General features: G+C 37.1%; 1 protein-coding gene across 1 annotated transcript; it reads left to right on the top strand.

Moving 5' to 3' along the window:
* The first annotated feature begins 216 nt into the window (after window positions 1-216).
* On the top strand, window positions 217-12,710 carry NPFFR2 (neuropeptide FF receptor 2). Its single transcript, XM_044224412.1, has 3 exons — window positions 217-544; window positions 6,415-6,514; window positions 11,861-12,710. The coding sequence occupies exons 1-3, from the start codon at window positions 217-219 to the stop codon at window positions 12,708-12,710; spliced, it is 1,278 nt and encodes a 425-aa protein (XP_044080347.1).
* The last annotated feature ends 9,359 nt before the right edge of the window (window positions 12,711-22,069 follow it).

The raw sequence follows: 22,069 nt of genomic DNA, 5'->3' as shown, positions 1-22,069 counted from the left end.
AGGGGAAATTTCAAGTTCTCTTGCTTAAAATCCTAATAATTTGATTGTATTATGTACAGCTCCGTTCCATGAAGAATTAATGGATTATTATAGAAGGACCATCAAAATCCCCTGGCACTTTAAAAGTGTTCCTTTTAAACTCACGTACATAACTTACGTTCTACTGGCTTCTAATTATGCTTTTTCTTTTCTACCTCTCCTTGGTTCAGGTCCATCATGAGTGAGAGATGGGACTCAAACTCTTCAGAAAACTGGCATGACATTTGGAGTGTCAATGATACACAGTATCACCTATACTCAGATATCAATATCACCTATGTGAACTACTATCTTCACCAGCCTCCAGTGGCAGCAATCTTCATTATTTCCTACTTTCTCATCTTCGTCCTGTGCATGGTGGGAAATACAGTGGTTGGTTTTACTGTGATGAGGAAAAAACATATGCACACGGTCACTAATCTCTTTATCCTGAACCTGGCAATAAGTGATTTACTGGTTGGCATATTTTGCATGCCTATCACGCTGCTGGACAATATTATAGCAGGTATGTTGACTTGTGTGTGGTACAAGGATGAAAGGAGGGAATTTCTGTCTCCTAAGCCTGCACCCGTGGCAGGCCATTCATTCATTCGTAAATTCTTATGGAGTTCCCAGAAAGGCTCCAAGTGCATACCCTCCTAGGGTCTACATTTTAAAGGAGGAGAAAGACAATAAACAAATGGATACAGTGTTAAGTAGTCAGAGATTGATAAGAATTGGGGATAAAAATAAAGCAGGTGCCACTTCAAACCCCTCAGATTGTTTTTCAGAGTCCATAGTCTCTCATGGTTCACCTCCCGAAGTGGCGGGGGCGTGGGAGGTTGTGGTACCAGGTGGTGGGTATTATAGAGGGCACGGCTTGCATGGAGCACTGGGTGTGGTGAAAAAATAATGAATAATGTTTTTCTGAAAATAAATAAATTGGAAAAAAATAAAGCAGGTGACAGAGATGAAGAATAGAAACTTTTTTTTTTAGAGTACTCACTGAAGGTTGTCAGAGAATGAGATCTAACATCTTTTACTAAAGACTTGGAATTTTTTTGGTGTGGTTCAGGACGCATATAATGTAGAAATATTATTGGTAATAGTGTGCAGTGTAAAGTACAGAAACTGATAAATCTGGTTTCAATTGACCCGATGTCTTCAATCTAACAGCAGGAATTGAGGCCCTCTTGTGGTTAGCGAGGGAGATTTCCAATAGTTTTTGAGGGAAGATGAGCAGCAATCCCAATGATTTCTCAAAAAGTGGTAGTTCATCCGTGATAAGGGACGAATGCAACACAGTAATTCCACATTGTAGCGGTTCGGGTACTACCGTAGAGTCCCTCCCGCTGTATGACTACTTCTCTGGCGCTACATCATGTACTCTGAAAGTGTGGTGTATCTCCAGCTCCCAGAACCATTATGGTGCATAGTACCTGCTTACTAAGTATTTGTTGTATTAATTAATGAACGGTACTCACGATATTCATAGTCCAGATCTGTAGAAGAAAGAAAATGATGGGAGGTAGGTGAGGGGTGGGGTAACTGGGTGATGGGCCTTCAGGAAGGCACCCGAAGTAAAAACTGGCTGTTGTATGCACTGATGAGTCGAATTCTACCTCTGAAGAGGTAGCCGAAGTCTACCTCGGAAGCTAAACACAGTGTATGTTAATTAAATTGAACATATATTTTTAAAAAAATTTAAATGATACCATAGTTGCATAACTAAAATATTTAGAGCAACATGAGCGCTGTCATAGTTCTTAGCCTTTCATAGCATTTTCAGTTTACTGAAGAATAAGAGGTTTCTCTTTGGATTTCTGTTTCCTTCCCTCCTCTGGAGCAGGAGCTGGGGAGAGTTGAAGATGCCTCTTTTAGCATCTGTGCTCATCGACTCTGCATTTTGTGAGGTCTGGCATTAAAAATAAATTATCAAGAATGTACATTTTTTTAAAATTTTTATGAACATATAATGTATTATTAACCCCAGGAGTACAGGTCTGTGAATCACCAGGTTTACACACTTCCCAGCGCTCACCATAGCACATACAAGAATGTACATTTTTAAAACTAGGTACATTTAAAGATATTGTGTGAGGCAAAAAGAGTGAAAGAATTGATTTAAATCACTGTCATCACTCTCAAGAAACTTATTTTGCCAGTAAGAAATGCTCTCAGAATCTCCCTCCTATAAGTATTTATAATGAAATTATTATCTCAGCTTCTCCATACACATTATTACCCTTCCTTACCCCTCGTTACTCTATACTGTATAGTAGTTACTCTCCTATTTCTAAGCAACTTGTTTCCAGAATGTATTCCATAATGACACCATAATGTTTCCATAATGTATTACCTTCACGTTGTGGGAGAGATACATTAGTTGTCTGAATCCTCTCTTTCCACAAGAGGTAGTCTCCCTCACCAGACTCCACTGAAATGACATAGAACAAAAGAACGTAAATGCATAGAAACTGTCAGATGCTGCTGAATACGAAGTTGGGAAAGCCGGATTGGCTGGAATCGTGTACAAATGCAATCAGATGCATTTATATAGACATACAAATACGCATTCACACTCTTTGGCTCCTCTCATTTTCCCAGTGTAATTAGAATTTTTTAAGTCAGTATGCAGAGAACACCTTCCTATCGTTACATGTATCTTAGCCGTGCTGAGGCATGCCGAGTGCTAGGATATCAATGTCTATCTTATAAAATGTTTTCTTGGATTTAATCATATTTTGATTTGCTTAGTTTAGGGTATGTACCTATAAGTCACATATCCTCAAATTCTCTTCCAGGGGTGTTAATATCTTGGAAACACCTTCAAATGTATCAGACAACCTGTGAATTGCATCTTTTTTTCTGGAGAGCCGCCCCCTGGTGCTCTCCACCCTTGTGTTCTATTCGGACATCTTACCCTTCAGGCATGGAGCTCAGCGGCTACTGCTCTGGGAAGTCCCTTCACTGAGACCCTAATGATTCTCTTCATGTCCTCTTTTCTGGAGCCATGGCTTCTTCCTTGGTTAATTCTCTGCCGCTTTCCTAAGAAAGTTTGCATTAAGAGTTAAAAAAAAATGAGATCTGGTTTGTCTGCAATTATACTTATTCTGCCCTCATATTGGATTATAGTTAGCTGCATAAAGTATTCAAGGATATTGTTATTGCTGGGAAACCTGACATTACTGCTAAAAAAAAATCTAATGACATTACACGCTTGCTTCTTTATCCTGATTTGCACTTTGTTTTTTCTCCTGAAAATTCCTAGGACTTCTCTTTATCTTTAATGTTCTGAATTTCAGGCAATTTTGCCTTGAAAAAAATCTTTCTTATTTTTCGTTTATTGTGTTGGACACAAACCAGGCCCTTTCGATTAAAAATAGAATGCCTCTTAATCCTGGGGAATTTTCTTGTATAATTCCCTTCCATTTTACCTTTTTCAATTCCTATTAGATATTAGAGGTTCTGGGTTGACGTTTAAAAAATCTTTTTCATTCTCTCTTCCTAATCGTTCCATTTTCAAAGATTTTCTCAATTTTCTCTTGTAGACATTATATTGAGTTCTATGTTGTCATGTTTTAAATTCTTTGAGCTATTTTCATTTTCTGCATGTTTCTTATACTATCAGGCACTATTTCATTGATGAAATATGTTGTCTCTGAGGTTTATTTTTTGTTTTTATTTTAATCCCAGTTAGTTTTTTTATATGACTTTTAGGTGTACAAGATAAAAATCAAAATCAAAAAATCAAAAATTACACACATCACCTGGTGCTCCTCCTGACAAGTACACGCCTTAATCCCCATCACGCACCTCCCCTTTGATGACCATTAGTTTATTCTCTATAGTTCAGACCCTGTTTCTCAGTTTGTCTTTTCCCCTAAGCTGGTTTGTTTTGATTCTTAAATTCTGCATAGGAGTGAAATCATATGGTATTTATCTTTCTCTGACAGGCTTATTTTGCTTAACATGATACTCTCCAGGTCCACCCATGTAATTGCTAACTGCAAGATTTCATTCTTTTTTGTGGTTGAATAATATTCCATTGCATGTATATATGGGGGGGTTGCACACATATATGTGCATATATATATAAAGCTATATATATACACACCACTTTACATATATATACACATACCACATTGCATATGTATATATATACATATACACATCATTTAGCAGATCCATATATACCACATTGCCTATATATACCACATATATGTATATACCACGTTGCATATATGTGTATACCTCATTGCATACACACACACACACACACACACACACACCACATCTTCTTTATCCATTCATCAATCAATGGGAAACTTGGCTGTTTCCCTTATGCTAAGTGCTGCTGAACATCTTTTCATGTGTCTATTGGCCACCTGTACATTGTCATTGGAGAAATGTCTGCTCGTGTCATCTGCCCATTTTTTAATGGGGTTATTTGATTTTTGGGTGCTGAGTTGTTTAAGTTCTTAAATTCTTTGTTAAGTTCTTTATATATCTTCTTCAATCACATAGGTTGCCTTTTAGTTTTGTTGACTTCCTTTGCTGTGCCAAAGCTTTTTTATTTTGATCAAGTCCCAATATTTTTTGTTTGTTTCCTTCCTCTGGAGACATATCAAGAAAAAAGTTACGATGTCAGAGAAGTTACTTTCTGTGTTCTCCTCTAGGATTTTTATAGCTTCAAGTCTTTAATCCATTAAGTTTATTTTTGTGTATGGTATAAGAAAGTGGCCCAGTTTTTCCAACACTATTTGTTGAAGAGACAGTCTTTTTCCCATTCAATATTCTTTCTTGATTTGTGGAAGATTAACTGCCAATATACTTGTGGGTTTATTTCTGGGTTTTCTATTTTGTTCCATTGATCTCTGTGTCTATTTTTTTGCTAATGCAATACTGTGTTGATTACTACAGCTTTGTAATATAACTTGAAGTCTAGGATTGTGATGCCTCCAGGTTTGCTTTCCTTTTTCAAGATTGTTTTGGTTATTTGGGGTCTTTTGTGGTTGCATATAAATTTTAGGATTGTTTGTTCTAGTTCTGTGAAAAATGCTGTTTGTATTTCGATAGGCATTGGGAATATAAACATTTTACCAATATTCGTTTTTCTAATCCATAAGCATAGAATGTTTTTCCATTTCTTTATGTCATCTTTCATCAGTGTTTTATCGTTTTCCGAGTACAGGTCTTTTACCTCTGATTAGGTTTCTTCCTAGGCATCTCATTTGTGGTGCAATTTTAAATGGGATTGTTAATTTCTCTTTCTGCTGCTTCATTACTAGCATATAGAAATGCAACAGATTTCTGTACACTAATTTTGTATCCTTTTCGAATTCGTGTATCAGTTCTAGCAGTTTTTTGGCAGTCTTTCAGATTTTCAATATGAATTATCAGGTCATCTGCAAACAGTGAAAGTTTTACTTCTTCCTTACAGATTTGGATGCCTTTTATTTCTTTTTTTTGTCTGATTTCTGTGACTAGGACTTATGGTACTATGTTGAATAAAAGTGGTGAGAGTGGACATCCTTCCCTTATGCCTGATCTTAGGAGAAAAGCTCTTAGTTTTTCCTCATTAAGGATGATGTTAGCTGTGGGCTTTTCATATTTAGCCTTTATTATGTTGAGGTATGAAAATTCTCTTTCTTCTTCTAATGGCAGTAATCCCATCATGTGGGCACCACTCCTGTGGCATTATCTAAATGTAGTTACTCTCCAGAGGCCCCTCCTCTAAATACATTAGGGCTTAGGGCTTCAATATATGAATTTAAATGGGGGGGGCACAAATATTTACTCTATAACAATGTAAATTGTCTCATTACATAACATATGAATAAATACTAATCTTGTTTATTCTACATGTACCTCTTGTTCCTCATAATTTATGGGGTCTATTTCCAAATTATAAAACCAATATACTTCCTGTTTTATTCATTTAAAGGGCTTTATTGCATAAGGGTTAATGGTTTAGGCTCTAGAACCATACAGCTAGGGTTGAAATCCTAAATATGTTGCTAAGTAGCTGTGGGAAGGCATGTGATATTTGTGTTATTTATTACCTAGTCTATATCATGAGGAGGAGAATAAGCCTTCGAAAGCCTGTTTTGGGAATTAGCTAAGTTAATAGATACTAAGCACTTACTACAATGCCTAGAATGTTGTAACTACTGCATTATGTTTTGACATTATTAGTAGTATACTAAAAATAGAGCTCTGCAGATATTAATGAAAATAATGAAAAACAATGATTGTTTCCTGGATATCATTTAGGAAATAGTTGCCTCAGTCTTGATTTCATGCTTTTCTGTTCATATTTTTGGTGAGAGTAAAAAGAATATATATATATATATATATATGATCTATTCAAAGACTGTTTCTTATCCCTTTCAGGATGGCCCTTTGGAAGCACAATGTGCAAGATCAGTGGATTCATCCAAGGAATATCGGTTGCGGCTTCAGTCTTTACTTTAGTTGCCATAGCTGTGGACAGGTAAGTCAGCACCAAAATCGGAATCTGGTGAAAAATGTATAATCTACCATATTTGCCAAATCTGCCCCAAATTTTATCTGTAATATCCACTCTTTTAAGAGCACAGCATATATCTGCTAAAGGTTCAGTAATAAAATAAAACTACTAAAGTTTCTATTTTTAAAATTAAATAATTAGGGATGACACATGTCTTATTTGGGGCTGTTACAATAAGATACCATCAACTGCATGTCTGAAACAACAGAAATTTATTTCTCACAGTTCTGGAGGCTGGGGCCAAGGTCAGGATGCCAGTAGCTTCTGTGTCTGGTGAGAGAATTTTTCCTGGTTTGCAGAGGGGCCGTCTTCTCCAAGGAACCGGCAGCTCTATTCTCCTCTTTTTAAAAGGTCACTAATCCTATCATGAGGACACCACCCTCTTGATCTCATTTGAACCTAATTAGTTCCAACTACCATCCAATCAGGGTTAAAACCCTGACACTTATTCAAGGTATGAATTTGGAGGGGACACAAAGTCTACAACATCATAGTTATACTATTTTTCACTACAATCAAATTTTCTAGTTATAGAAATGTGAAATCTAAAATTTTATCCAGATTTTAAGAGAAAATTTAATCACCATTTACACACAGTGTTGAGGTGTGCCTGTACTGCGCTGGTCTGGATATCATCTAAAACACATATGACAAGGACGCCTGGGTGGCTCAGATGGTTGGGCGTCTGCCTTTGGCTCAGGTCATGAGCTCCAGGTCCTGGGAATGAGCCCCACGTTGGGCTCCCAGCTCAGCAGGGAGCCTGCTTCTCCCATTGCCCCTCAAATGAATAAATAAAATCTTAAAAAAATAAAACAAGTTAGACAAAGTGCTGCCTAAAGAAGTTCACATTCTGGTAGAGGCAGAGAGATATGTTAATAAATACTTACAAATAACACTCTCTACTATAACAAACTGTACAAAGCAGAGAGTGATCAAGTCACCTCTCAGTACCGAAAGTGTCAAGTTCACAGAAGAGGTCATAACTGATTGCTCAAGATTTAGAAACTAACTTTGGGAAGAAATAGAGGAAAGAGCATCTCTTAAGACGGGGTTTTATATATATAGATATCTATATGGACTTGAAATGGAGGATACTTATCAAGAGAAACACAGAGAGGCAGGCCAGCTAGAACATGGGAAGGTGGAATGGCGCATTAGGTGTGACCATTTCTTCCACAGAAAGAGGCAAGTGGGTTTTCTATGGGCGTGTCTTCCATTTGTTCTGAAGACAACAGGGAACTCCTGAAGTCTTTTATATGGGGGAGTAATTACTGGACTTTCATTTTAGGAAAACAGAAAGGGTTTGGTGTTGTATAAGACTGGAGAAAGGAAGAACAGTTAAACTTTTGTAACAACTTAGGTTGGAGAGGATGTAAGGCAGTGGCAATGGCAATTAAGAGATATTGGGGAGAAAAACTGAATAATGCCCCAAAAAACAAAATGCTCTAGAATTGTTGACATCAAAAACCAACTTGGTAGATTGTGTTTTAAATATTAATCTATTTCTAAGAACCCATATTATAGATCTCACTTTTTGGTTTCTATTAAAAGAGAACAGAATTTGCAATATATGCTAACAAGTGCATGCCAAAGGTATCTTTTTATATTAAAATTTGGGAGCTAATTATTTCCAAATTTACTACATTCTATTGCTATTTTGCTAAATCATTGTTTGGTGTACTAATTTATATTAATACTTATTTTATACTAGTAAATAATGCTACTACTAAATTATTTTGTTGTGAATATAATACTAAACCTTAATTTTACAATTATTTATGTTACCCCTACAGTGAATAAAGGAAATATCCTTTTTATTTTCTATTGTATCTTGAGCTTATCAGATTAAGTATTATATATCCCTAAGTTTCTCTTTCACTGTTTCTACAATGTCTCCTAAGTAGAGATATCATTTTAAAAAGGTTAAAACAATAAACATATTGTGCTATGTTTATTCAACGGATAATGGTATATGAGGTAAAATCAATTAACTAGGTCCATGTATTTCAAAATGCATAAATTTCAGAAGCATACAATCTCAAAGCTATGCAATGATGCATGTAATATGGTGCCATACTATAGAAATTAAAATGTTATAAATGCAGGCTAATACTGTCAAAGCATAAAAACATTGACAGGAATGATATATTACAACTTTAGATTTCTGAGGAAAGTGGAATAGTAGATTAGGATTGACCTACCAAAAAAAATTCATCTCTGTCATGTTTTAGGTCTTTTTTTTTTAAGATTTTATTTATTTATTTGACAGAGAGAGATCACAAGTAGGCAGAGAGGCAGGCAATGAGGGAGAGAGGAGAAGCAGGTTCCTTGCTAAGCAGAGAGCCTGATGCAGGGCTCAATCCCAGGACCCTGAGATCATGACCTGAGCTGAAGGCAGAGGCTCAACCCACTGAGCCACCCAGGCGCCCCTGTTTTAGGCCTTTTAAAAAGTGATGAAACTATGGTCACCTGCTGTGACACACCCTCTGCTCTCTGCCTTCCCAACCATGTATCATTTCTCTAGAGTTTCAGTTTTCTGTTGCAGTATAACAAGTCAGCTCCCAAAACAAACCACTGAGTGGCTCATGATGCTCGAATCTATGACAAATCTATGACGAATCTATGACAAGGGCAGCTTCACTGGTTGGAAACATATACCTTGTTTCTGCTCCACTTGGCATCGGAGAGGGAGTTCTAAGACCAAGAATGAAGACTTTTCCTAACGTTGGTGCCCAGACTGGGAAGACTTGAACATCTAGGAAGGAGAACTGGGGCTTCTCAGGTCCCGCATGGGCTCCACAGCATGGCAGCTTCAAGGTAGCTGAGCTTCTCATGTCTGTCCAAGGCATGGTTATCCTAAGAGAGTGTGCCCGTGAAAGTCACGTAGTGTCACTGGCGCGTCCTGTTCCTTAGAAGTGAGTCACAAAGGCCATTCAATGGATGTTGGAGGGCATGTTCAAGAATTTAGACCTGTTTTAAAACCACCACACCTTCACCTCTATCTGAACTACTGGCACCCAAACTCATTTCTTAGGGTCGGTTCTTGGAGGAAGCCAAACTACAAAAACAAAACAAAACAAAACAAAACAAAACAAAAAAAACCCTCCCAAACCTATTTCTCCAGATTAACTTCACCTACACATCCAACCACCACCACCTCAAAATAAACAGACCCAGAATTGAACTTTCTTCCCTACCAGTCTGCCACAAAACAAACAAACAAAAAAAACTAAACAAAAAGCTCCTTTTCTCATTTTTCCCAGCCAAGGAATGGCAGGATCACACATCCAATCTAAATGAAAATCTTGGGGTTTATTCTTGAACTTTTCTTCTCTCTCCAACTTCTTTCTAGCCACTCTTCAAATCCCATCAGTTCTGGGTGCTCACTGGTCCTGAATAAGGCACCATCCCCCATTGCTGGAAAGAGAAAACTGAGACTTTTTTCTTTTCCTAAGTGGTGTGGTGATTCATTTTATATGTGAACTTCACCGTGCCACGGGGTGCCCAGATATTTGGTCAAACGTTATCCTGGGTGTGTTTGGTGAGATTTGAATCCATAGGCTGAGTAAAAGATTGCCCGTGCTCATCTGGGAAATTGAAGGCCCAAATATGAACAAAAAGGCCGACCTTCCTGCAAGTGAGAAAGTATTGCTCCTGCCCGAGTTTTGGAGCTGAGACATCAGTTTTGTTTTGTTTTGTTTTTCTGTCCTCAAACTACAACCTTAGATCTTCTGGGGTATGAGTCTGATAACTTCTATACTGGAACTTGTATCAGTGGCTGTTCCTGTTCTCAGGCCTTCAGATTTTAACTGGAAGCCCTGTTGGCTCTCCCGTGTCTCCATTTTGCCAACTGCAGATCTTGGGACTTCTCAACTACCTACCAAAACTGCATGAGCCAATCCCATAAAATAAGTATCTTTCCATATATTTATACATACTGTTGGCTCTGTATCCCTAGAGAACCCTGACTAATGCAGTGGCCAAGTCTAAATTCTAGCATGATTTTAGCATAATTAAACAATATTTTCCTTAACTATTTCCTGCCAGAGAGCATTTTCTATCATGTTCATCTTTGTCTCTCTGAACACACACACACACACACACACACACACACAATTTGTTGAGTGAATGAAAAAAGATTGAAGCCCCAACAGTTGGTTTACAAAAAGAACAAGATACCTAGAATTGTGCCTATGAAGTTACCCATAATTTAGTGATGAGTAGATGGGGAGACTCTTTAATTAGAAGATTAAAAGAGAACTTGGCAGTTAAGACAGCAGACCTTAAACATGCTTCAATAAAGGACAACAGAGCAATCAATGTTCAAGTTAATTAGTATATGAAGCTATGTGAGATAAATTAATATGGAGCTGCTGCTGAGCCATTAAAAGCTTTAAGTTTTCTTACCTGCAGATCTAGAAAGTAATAATTTTCATATTTCCACTTTCAGAGTCATTACAAAACCAAAGATTAAATAGATGATAGTACTTGGAAAAATATATTATATAGTTGTAGGTGGTATGACTAAAATTATCATAGTGAGTATGAATAATAACACCAAGACTCACAGTGCCAAAATTGCAGTTAAATGCAATCAGGGTTGTGCTCTGTACTGAGATTGAATTTCCATGCTCACCAGAGGATATACAACGTCTGGAAGGCATGTAATAAAACTAGTAATGGAAACTCTCAGACTATTTGTTATAGCTGTGACTCAAGCCACCAAAACACTTAGTGGCTTGAAACAAAAATGCTTAAACGAATCTATGGTTTCGTTGGGTGCCTCTGTGTCATCACTCAAACTTCTATTTATGTCATGCTTGCTAATGTTCAATTGGCCAAGCACAGAGATGACATGGGAAGGGGCCAAAGAAGGTCATGAGGGAGAGTTTAACAATGGACTCTGGAGCCAAACTACCTGTGTTGAAATTATATGTAGCTGTGGACAAGACTTTTTTTAATTTTTTTCTAGACCTATTTAGCTATTTTTTAAGTGGGGAAGTTTAAAGAGACAATGCAAACCAGGGAGAAAGAGTCTGGAACAGAATACTAAGTATTCATGTTCAATATCTGCTAGTTAACAATGGTCACTTTTATTATTAATAGTGACTAATATAGTGTCTGATACTCAACTTATTCATATTTTGAGATGAAATTTATATCTGTCACAAAAACACCAATGCATGCCCCTCTGTTTCTAATGGTAACTTCATTTTTTGAGAGGAACATGAACGGGAGAATTAAATTTAATTCACAACTTGGTCAGAAGTTATAAGGCAATGTTCTGCTGATACTTGCTTTTAATTGCAGGTTCCAGTGTGTTGTCTACCCTTTTAAACCAAAGCTCACGATCAAGGCAGCATTTGTAATTATTGTGGTCATCTGGGTCCTGGCCATTGCCATTATGTCCCCATCTGCAATAATGTTACATGTAGAAGAAGAAAAATATTACCAAGTGAGACTCAACTCCCAGAATAAAACCAGTCCAGTCTACTGGTGCCGGGAAGACTGGCCAAATCAGGAAATGAGGAAGATCTACACTACTGTGCTATTTGCCAATATCTACCTGGTTCCCATGTCCCTCATTGTCATCATGTATGGAAGGATTGGAATTTCACTCTTCAAGATGACAGTACCCCACACAGGCAAGCAGAAGCAGGACCAGTGGCACATGGTGTCCAAGAAGAAGCAGAAGGTCATTAAGATGCTCCTGATCGTAGCCCTGCTTTTTATTCTCTCCTGGTTGCCTCTTTGGACACTGATGATGCTCTCAGACTACGCTGACCTGTCTCCAAATGAGCTGCGAGTCATCAACATCTACATCTACCCTTTTGCACACTGGCTGGCCTTTTGCAACAGCAGTGTCAATCCCATCATTTATGGTTTCTTCAATGAGAATTTTCACCGTGCTTTCCAAGATGCTTTTCACCTCCAGCTCTGCCGAAAAAGAGCAAAGCCCAAGGAAACCTACACTGTAAGAGCTAAAGACAATGTGATCATAAATACATCTCATCAGTTAGCCCAGGAACTTACCATTCAAAAGTCACATGAGGAAAATTTGTCTTGTAGGAAAAGTACTGAAAAACCCAAACAAGAATTGATGATGGAAGAATTAGGGAAAGCTACTCACAGCAATGAGATTTTAAAAGAGCTGGTATGATGATTTTAACTATACTCTGTGTTATATATAGAAATACTCTTGCTTTCTATAGCTTTGTATTTCAGTTCCTTCTGAGAATGTTCTAAAGAAAACATGTACTGAAACCCTCTCTGGACAGAAGTGGAAAAAGCAGTCTTATGTTCATATTCAATCTTACATTATACAAACTCTATAGCGACTCACATACGAATTTGCCTAGATGAATCCATTTTCTAGGAACAATTTTCAAAGCTTAACCTTTTCCATTTTAGCCATTTGTATATGAGTCAAGCATGTGCATTATGGGTGTACCACTAAAGACAACACACACCCATTTTCCCCAAATGGTGATAAATGGGCAGTTGTTTGCATAAGAGTACATTTCCTCAATTCCATCTTTGCTTTTGGAGTTGAAATTTTAGACTAGAGAATTACTTGTGTTTTTAAAATATACTTAGGTTTCTTAGAAATAACGGCAATAGCAAATAGATGTTATTTCTTTTAAAGAGTACAGTTAAAGTTGGTGAGAGAATAACATTGTTGGCTTTTTAATATTTTCATAAACAGGGGCACCTGTGTGGCTCAGTTGGTTAAGCATCCAACCCCCTTTTGTTGTCAATAGTTTTTAATTATTTTCAATTAGCCATCATAGAGTATGTCATTACTTTTTTATTTCAGCTCAGGTCATGATCTCAGGGTCCTGTGTTGGGCTCCCAGCTCAGCAGCAAGTCTGCTTTTCCCTCTCTGTCTGCCGCTCCCTCTGCTCATGCCCTCAATCTCTTTCTTTCGCAAACGAATCTTTTAAAAAAATTTTTCATAAATAAAATTCATGCCCTAGCTACAACCATGTTTCTTACAGAGGTGACTCAGGACCCCAATTTGACCCCCTCTCTGGTAGAATCTCTAACACAAAGACGCAAATCCTTTAATAATGCAGTGGTTGGCAAAAGAGTGACCGCTCTCCTTTGTAGTGCTTAGTCAACGATGTTCAACAATCATTATAAGACTCCCATAAAGTCTATACAGAACAGGACCAATTATTCCAGATTTCCTGCTGGGCACAGCATTTAAATCCGGCACTCTTACTGAATTTGTAAATTAGTACCACTGTTAAAAAGAGACTTACAAACCCTTGGATTCTGCTGTGTTTCAATTATGTAGTAATAACAGCTGTAAATGCTAGCTTTTATTCTAGGGTGAGATTAGTCCCTAGAAAATTTGAAAATATAATAGATAGTTTGGCAAACAAAAATAAATCTCTTGGTTTAGACCTAATGTGTTTTTTCAGTCATTCATGTGGTTCAAGCTAAAGGCATTTCAACATTATGGGCCTTTGAGAAAATAACTGTTGAGTTTTCAACTGAATTGAGCTACATGAGATCTGAATATACAAGTGTTATTCCTACAACCAGGAAGGGCAACTTTTGAATTTTATGTACAGAATCTGACCTTATATTCCTTTGCCCTCATTTACTAAAATACTGTGTACAGTAGATGTTGAAGTTTATTTTGTTAGGCTATTTATTGTTTTCTGATGGGCATCCTCACATTCTATCAGAACCACAAACTCAAACTAAACCCCACATCCTTAACTGTCATCGATCTGCCTTTTATTAACTTCAACCCCCTTTCACATGTGTGTTTCCACCAATAGTCTGCTTATAACAAAGCAGGTATTATCTAAAGTGATGTATTTTCTTTATCGTGCTCATTTTCTTTTTTTTTTTTAAGATTTTTATTTATTTAACAGACAGATCACAAGTAGGCAGAGAGGCAGGCAGAGAGAGAGAGGAGGAGGAGGCAGGCTCCCTGCTGAGCAGAGAGCCCGATGTGAGGCTCGATCCCAGGACCCTGGGATCAGACCTGAGCCGAAGGCAGAGGCTTTAACCACTGAGCCACCCAGGCGCCCCTATCATGCTCATTTTCTTGAGTCCTCATAAGCAGAGTTGTTAATATCCATATTTTTACTAACAGCCTGTTCAAGACAACCTAAGTCACAAGCCCCAGAGCATTGTTTCAAAACCTTTAAACCTAGTGAGATTTGCCTGACTGGATTTCAAAATTTCTTGGGAATGGTGAACACTTTTTTCTTCCCATTTTCTCCCTTTCTGAACAGATATGGCTATAACTGATACTTATGCTTGTACCACCATTGTGTTTTAGGAACAAATAACCTGTTTCTTTAGTTCCATAGATGTTGCATAGATGGACAGAAATTCTGCCACTAAATCTGTGGTAATTTGTTATGGCAGAAATACATAGTAAATACACATCATTTTCTTTTTTATAGTTAATTCTTTGGTACACTCAATGGGTATTTTTCATAAGAGAAATATATAAATGTTTTATAGTATTTAAGCAGTTTTTCCATTCAATCATCTCTCTGCCTGGCTTCTTCTCTAGCTCAGTAAGGGATTTTAGGTAGAATGCCCTCCCTTCTAGGTGGCAGCTGCTACACCAGCTCTGCCTCATCTGTTGACTGTGCTACTCCCTTGCTTAGGGACTGTGCTGTGATACATTGTCTCCCTCTGGGTAAGAAGTTTGGCGGGGGGGATGGCCTGTGAATTATACCATGCACAGATTAAACACAAGCTCAGTTCAGCAAATTCATAAAGAAAAATCTACCTTTGATGAACTTATACAGAAAGCTATATTCCAAAGAACATTAAAAGCTATATGAATTTCAGTGTAGATATGTTTTGTGTCTGTTTCTAATCACAACATGGAACAAGGATCAGCATGGTCAGTGGTTAAGGCCAGCATGGCACCAAGGCAGTCTGTGTGGTATTTAGGATGACAGGTATTAGAGAAGGACTGACAGGTTCAAATCAAGGATTCTCTGCTTGTTACCAGTTGCATGAGTATGTGCAAATTACTTAATCCCTCCCTGTGTTGGTGTCTTCATCTGTAAAATGGGGTGATACTAGTACCTGTTCATAAGGTTGTCCTTAAATGATATCTCACATAATGCATTTGAAACAGTGCTTAGTCTCCAAATAATCATGTGTGCAATTTATGTATCAAATATTCAGGTGGAAAAAGTCAAATTTCATACTGGATTAAAAAAAATAAAGTAAAGGGAGTTTCTTCACCTGATACATAATCCCTGAGTACTTGTATATAAGGTGTTACCTATGTCACATAGTAATTGCCTTATAGAGGATGACATATATGTAACATATAAATACTAATTAAAGCAAAAATGGAAAAAAGTAAATTTAACTGAAAGTCTCAAGCCTAGAGGAATGAAGGTGAGTTAAAAATGGACAAGAAATAAGCATCGCTTCTTTGTACATAGCATATGTGGTTTCTCATGGATTTGTCTTCCTCTTTAAACTAAGGCCAAAGAAGCAGCTTTTTAATCTTTGTATCTCTAGAGCTCAGCATGTTGTCCTGAACACATAGGTGAATAATAACTGATTTTAAGTAAATTGAATATCAGAACAAGTATTCTTATGAATTTGTTACTCTACCATCTTCATTAGGATAGAACATTATGATCTGTAACTGTGAATTGTAATAAAATAAAACATTTCCCTGATAATAACTATTGTTTCTCAATTAAATATTTCTCATAAACAAATATATTACTGAAGGACTCAGAACAGTACTTTTGATTTTACTGTGAGATCCAACGTATTATGATGAGTAAAATTTTGGATAAAGAAGTTTGCCAAGAGTTATATTACTAGTTTTTGAAATTAGTTATTTAATATAATTTCTGAAGATGTATTTTAAAAATTTTGGAGTCTGACTTCTGGTTAGATGGTAGAATAGGAGGATCCTAAGCTAACCTCATCCCATGGACAGATCTAGATAACAGCCACATCAGTTTAAATAACCCAGAAAACAACCTGTTCGAGTTAACAACACTTAACAAGACTGTCAGAACAGGACGCCTGGGTGGTTCAGTGGGTTAAGCCTCTGCCTTCAGCTCAGGTTATGATCTCAGGGTCCTGGGATCAACTCCCACATCGGGCTCTCTGCTCAGCAGGGAGCCTACTTCCCTCTCTCTCTCTGCCTGCCTCCCTGACTCCTTGTGATCTCTCCCCCTCTCTCTGTCAAATAAATAAGTGAAATATTAAAAAAAAAAAAAAAGACTGTTAGAACAGACTCTCTGTACCTAAATGTAGATAAATTGGCTGCATTGAAAAAGGTAGGAAGGGCTCATGTGTAGTCAGGAATCAAACTGGCAAGACTGTCCATGGGAGGAAGGAACATCACAGGCATGAGAAAGGGAAAGAAGCAGACCTCACATCAGCCACCCAGGCCACCCCAGGCACAGAGGACTCACACAGAGAGACAAATCCCCACAACATTTGGCTTTGAAACCGAAGGGGCTTAACTTTTGAGTTCTTATAGTCAGTGGGGCTTAACAACTAGAAGTTTAAAAAATAGTGGACTCCCCTCTGGGAGAGCTGAAAGGTGATAGGAAACTGAAACAGAAACTGAAACAGAAATTATATTAAATAACTAATTTAAAAAGAGACAGCATGGAGTGAAATAAGTCAAGCAGAGAGAGCCAATTATCATATGGTCTCACTTATTTGTGGAGCATAACAAATAGCATGGAGGACAAGGGGTGTTAGGGGAAGGGAATTGGGGTAAATTGGATAGGAAGGTGAACCACGAGAGACTATGGACTCTGAAAAACAATCTGAGGGGTTTGAAGTGGCGGGGGGGGTGGGAGGTTGGGGTACCAGGTGGTGGGTATTATAGAGGGCATGGATTGTATGGAGCACTGGGTGTGGTGAAAAAATAATGAATACTGTTTTTCTAAAAATAAATAAATTGAAAAAAAAAAAGACAGCATGACAAACAGCTCCACTGATAAACAACATAGAAGCAGAAGTTTGAAAATCACCTAGGGCATATGAGAAAGAGATTTATTTACTAATCTCAGAGTATGTGCTAGAGAGGCAGGGATCTTTAGGAGACTTTAAGAACAAAATTGCTGACAGGTGCTATTTCTCTCACTCACTTCAGCACACCCAACTCCTGAACTTTTCCAGACCTGCCTCTTCCCACTGGGCCTCAGCAGTTCTCCAAAAACAACTACGGATCCCTCCCACAGCAGACCAGCACACATCTTACTAACACCACACCCTTTGCCCCTACACTGTCCTGTAGACCTGACTCCCACGATCCACCATCAGCAAGTCCATCACAGCATGGCATTGTGCAAGCAACTCCTAGAGGGGCTGGCACCAGCTCAAAGTGACTCCAACCCAGAGAGAAGGGAATAAAACCACACACAACACTTTGGGTCCCAGGCATCTGTTGTGACTACACCCCCTGCCAACCAACAAAAGCTTCTCAGAGCACGATAGAGAGAGTGCCCTGCAGATCAGTGTGACCACAGTTCTGGCAAAACCTGGTCTGATCCAACTCAAGCCCAAGGTGACCACCAACACCACAGGGCCCAAACTCTGCCCACAAGAGGCAAAGAGAACTATTTTAGATAATTGGACTGAAGACTAATGCAGCTTGGTCATAACAGCAGGGCATACACACAGCACACAGAGGAGACACCCCTGAAGTACCAGTTTCCAGTGATCAGGGACACTGCACGGCCACACACTATAAGGCCTCCTTTTCATATGGCCATGACTTTCAAGAGCAGAAGACATGGCTGGCTTTACAAACGCACAGAAACAGACACAGAGAGTTAGACAAAATGAGGAGACAGAGGAATAGGCCCCAAATGAAAGAAAAGGACAGAATTATAGCAAGAGAGCTAAATGAAATGAACACAATGCGCCTTATAGAAAATTTAAAGTAACAGTCGTAAATGTACAAAACAGACTTGAGAAAAGAGTAGAGGACTTCAGTGAGACCCTCAACAAAGAGAAGAACATAAAAAAGAACCAATTAGTGATTCAATAAGTGAAATTAAAAATACGTGAGAGAGAATAAATAGTAAGCTACAGGAAGCAGAATGGATCAGCAACCTGGAGAATCAGGTAATAGAAATTAAGCTGAACAGGAGGAAAAAAAAATAAAAGTTAAAAAATGAAAATAGACTAAGGGACTCTGTGACACCATCAACTGTAATAACATTTGCATTTTAGGGATCCCAGAAGGAGGAGGGATAGAGTAGAGTGGCAGGGATTGGACAGAAAATTTATTTGAAGAAATAATAGCTGAAAACTTTCCAAATTTGAGGACATAAACAGAAAACCAGATTCAGGAGGCAGAGATTATACCCAATAAAATCAACCCAGGGAGGTGCACACCAAGACATACTATAAATAAAATAGCAAAAAAGTAGTGATAAAATTCCAAAAGCAGCAAAAGAAAAGAAAACAGTTACATACAAGGGAAACCACATAAGTCTATCAGCTGATTTTTTAGCAGAAACTTTGTAGACCAGAAGAGAGTGACATGATATATTCAAAGTGGTGAAAGGAAAAAAAAAAACAAAAAAACATACAAGCAAGAGTGCTCTATCTCTCACAGTTTTCATTAAGCATACAAGAAGAGATATAGAGCTTTCCACAAAAACACAAGTTAAAAGAATGCATCAGCACTAAAACAGCCTTACAAGAAATGTTAAATGGGATTCTTTGAGTGGAAAGGAAAGACCATAAGCAGGAGTAAGAAAAGAAGGACACATGGGGTAAAATAAGTATACCTATAAAAAGGGATTCACAAAATAAAATGATGCAAAATATGACACCATATATCCAAAATATAGGAAGAAATGATAAGTAAAAATATAGTACTTTAAGAATGGGTTCAAACTTAAATGATTTAAATGACTGCTATTTGCATGTTATATATAAACATAGTAAGCACTCACACACACACACACACACACACACACACACACACAAATCCAGAAATAGATAATGCAAAAAATAAAGAGAAAGGAATACAAGTGTATCACTAAAGAAAGCCAGCAAACCATGAGACAGCAAGAAAACAAAGGAAAGAGAACTACAAAACACAATCATAAAACACATAACAAAGTGGCAATAAGTACATATCTAAGAATAATTACTTTGAATGTAAATAGACTAAACACCCCAATCAAAAGACATACAGTGACAGAATGAATTAAAGAAAAGCAAGTGCCATCCATATGCTACCTATTCGAGACTCATTTCAGTCCTAAAGACACATGCAGATTGAAAGTGAAGGAATAAAAACCATTTATCATGCAAATGGAAATGAAAAGAAAGCTGAGGTACCAATACATACATTAAAAAAAATAGGCTTTAAAACAAAAACTATTACAAGAGACAAAGAAGGACACTACATAAAGGAATAATCAAACAAGGAGATATAACAATTGTAAATATTCATGCATACAACATGGGAGCACTGAAATACATAAAGTGACTACTAACAAACATAAAGGAAGAAACTGATAGTAATACAATAATAGTAGGGGACTTTCACACCTCACTTACATCAGTGGGTAGATTACCCAAAAAGAAAATCAATAATTAAACAGTGGCTTTGAATGATACATTGGACCAGATAGACCTAACGGGTATATTCAGAACATTCCATCATAAAACAGAAAAATACACATTCTTTTTAAGTTCACATGGGACATTTTCCAAAACAGATTATATGTGAGGCCACAAAACAAGTCTTGGCAAATAAAAAAAAAAAAATTAATGTTTTTTTGACCACAGTGCTATGAAACTAGAAATAAACCAAAAGAAAGTCTGGAAAGAACACAAATACATGGAGGTAAATAACATGCTACTAAACAAGAAATGGGCCAACTAAGAAATCAAAGAGGAAATTTAAAAATACTGGGTGGCAAATGAAAATGAAAAAACAATGGTCTAAAATTTGGGGGGTATACCAAAAAGAATTTAAGAAGGAAGTTTACAGCAATACAGGCTTATCTCAAGAAGCAAGCAAAATGTCAAATAAACAACCTAACCTTAGACCTAAAGGAGCTAGAAAAACACAAAACCCAAAACCAGTAAAAAGAAGGAAATAATAAAGATGAGAGCAAAATTAAGCAAAATAGAGATAAACAAACCAAAAAAACCTACAGTGAAACAGATCAATGAAGCCAGGAGCTGATTCTTTAAAAAGATTGGCAAAATCAATACATTTAGCCAGGCTTATCAAAAACAAAGACATAAGAGAGAGAGAGAGAGAAACAGAGAGAGATAGGATTCAAATAACCAAATCAGAAGTGAAAGAGGCAAAATAACCATTGGGTTATAAGGGTTATAAGAGGTTATGGAAAACTATATACCAACAAAGTGGATAACCTAGAAGAAATGGATAACTATAGAAACATATAACTTTCTAAAACTGAATCAGGAAAAACAGAAAATTTGAACAAACCAATTACCAAAAATAAGAGAATCAGTAATCCAAAAAATCCCAACAAACAAAAACTCAGGACTGAAAAAAAAACTCAGGACTGGATGGCTTCACAGGTGAATTCTATCAAACTTTTAAAGAAAAGTTAATACCTTTTTTTCTCAGACGATTTGAAAAAAATAAAAGAGAAAGGAAAGCTTCCAAATTCATTCTACGGGGCCAGCATCACCCTGACACCAAAACCAGATAAATACATTGCAAAAAAATTGAACTACAGGTTGGTATCTCTCATGAACATAGAAGCAAAAATCCCCAACAAAATACAAGCAAATAAAATCCAATGATACGTTTTGAAAAAATCATTCACCACAATCAAGTGGGATTTATTCCTAGAATGTGAGGCTAGTTCATTATTCACAAATCAATCAGCATGATACATCAAATCAACAAGGAAAGGATAAAAATCATATGATTATTTTGATAGAGGCATAAAAAGCATCTGAAAAATACAACATCCATTCATGACCAAAAAACCCTTAACAAGATAGGTTTAGAGGAAAACCTGCCTCAACATAATAAAGGATATATGAAATATATGAAAAAAGTACAGTCAACATCATACTCAATGGTGAAAACCTGAGAACTTTCCCTCTAAGACCAGGTTCAGGACAAGGATGTCCACTCTCACCACTTTTATTCAATATAGTACTAGCAGCTCTAGACACCAAAAAGAAATTAAAAGCATCCACATTTTTAAGAAAGAAGTCAAACTTTCCTTATTTGGAGGTGACATATTATATTTAGGAAACCCTAAAGACTCCATTAAAAAACTGCTAGGACTGACAAATAAATTCATTAAGATCACGGGTTACAAAATCAATAGAGAGAAATCTGTTTCATTTCTGTTGACTAATAATGAAGTAGCAGAAAGGGAAATTAAGAGAACACCACTGCTTACAATTGCACAAAAAATAGTAAACTCCTAGGAATACACTTTACCAAGGAGGTGAAAGACTTATACTCTAAAAACTAGAAAACAGTGATGAAAGAAATTGAGGATGAAACAACAAATAGAAAGGTAT

Source organism: Neovison vison, chromosome 11, assembly GCF_020171115.1.
Source record: "Neovison vison isolate M4711 chromosome 11, ASM_NN_V1, whole genome shotgun sequence".
Lineage (NCBI taxonomy): Eukaryota > Metazoa > Chordata > Mammalia > Carnivora > Mustelidae > Neogale > Neogale vison.
This window is presented reverse-complemented; position numbering and strand designations above follow the sequence as displayed.

What these genes read in the sequence shown, in the direction of transcription:
- NPFFR2 (XM_044224412.1), top strand. Translation starts at nt 217, where the DNA reads ATGAGTGAGAGATGGGACTCAAACTCTTCAGAAAACTGGCATGACATT. An exon ending in GCTGGACAATATTATAGCAG is followed by an intron (nt 545 to 6,414) that starts GTATGTTGACTT and finishes TATCCCTTTCAG; the next exon opens with GATGGCCCTTTGGAAGCACA. An exon ending in GTTGCCATAGCTGTGGACAG is followed by an intron (nt 6,515 to 11,860) that starts GTAAGTCAGCAC and finishes TTTTAATTGCAG; the next exon opens with GTTCCAGTGTGTTGTCTACC.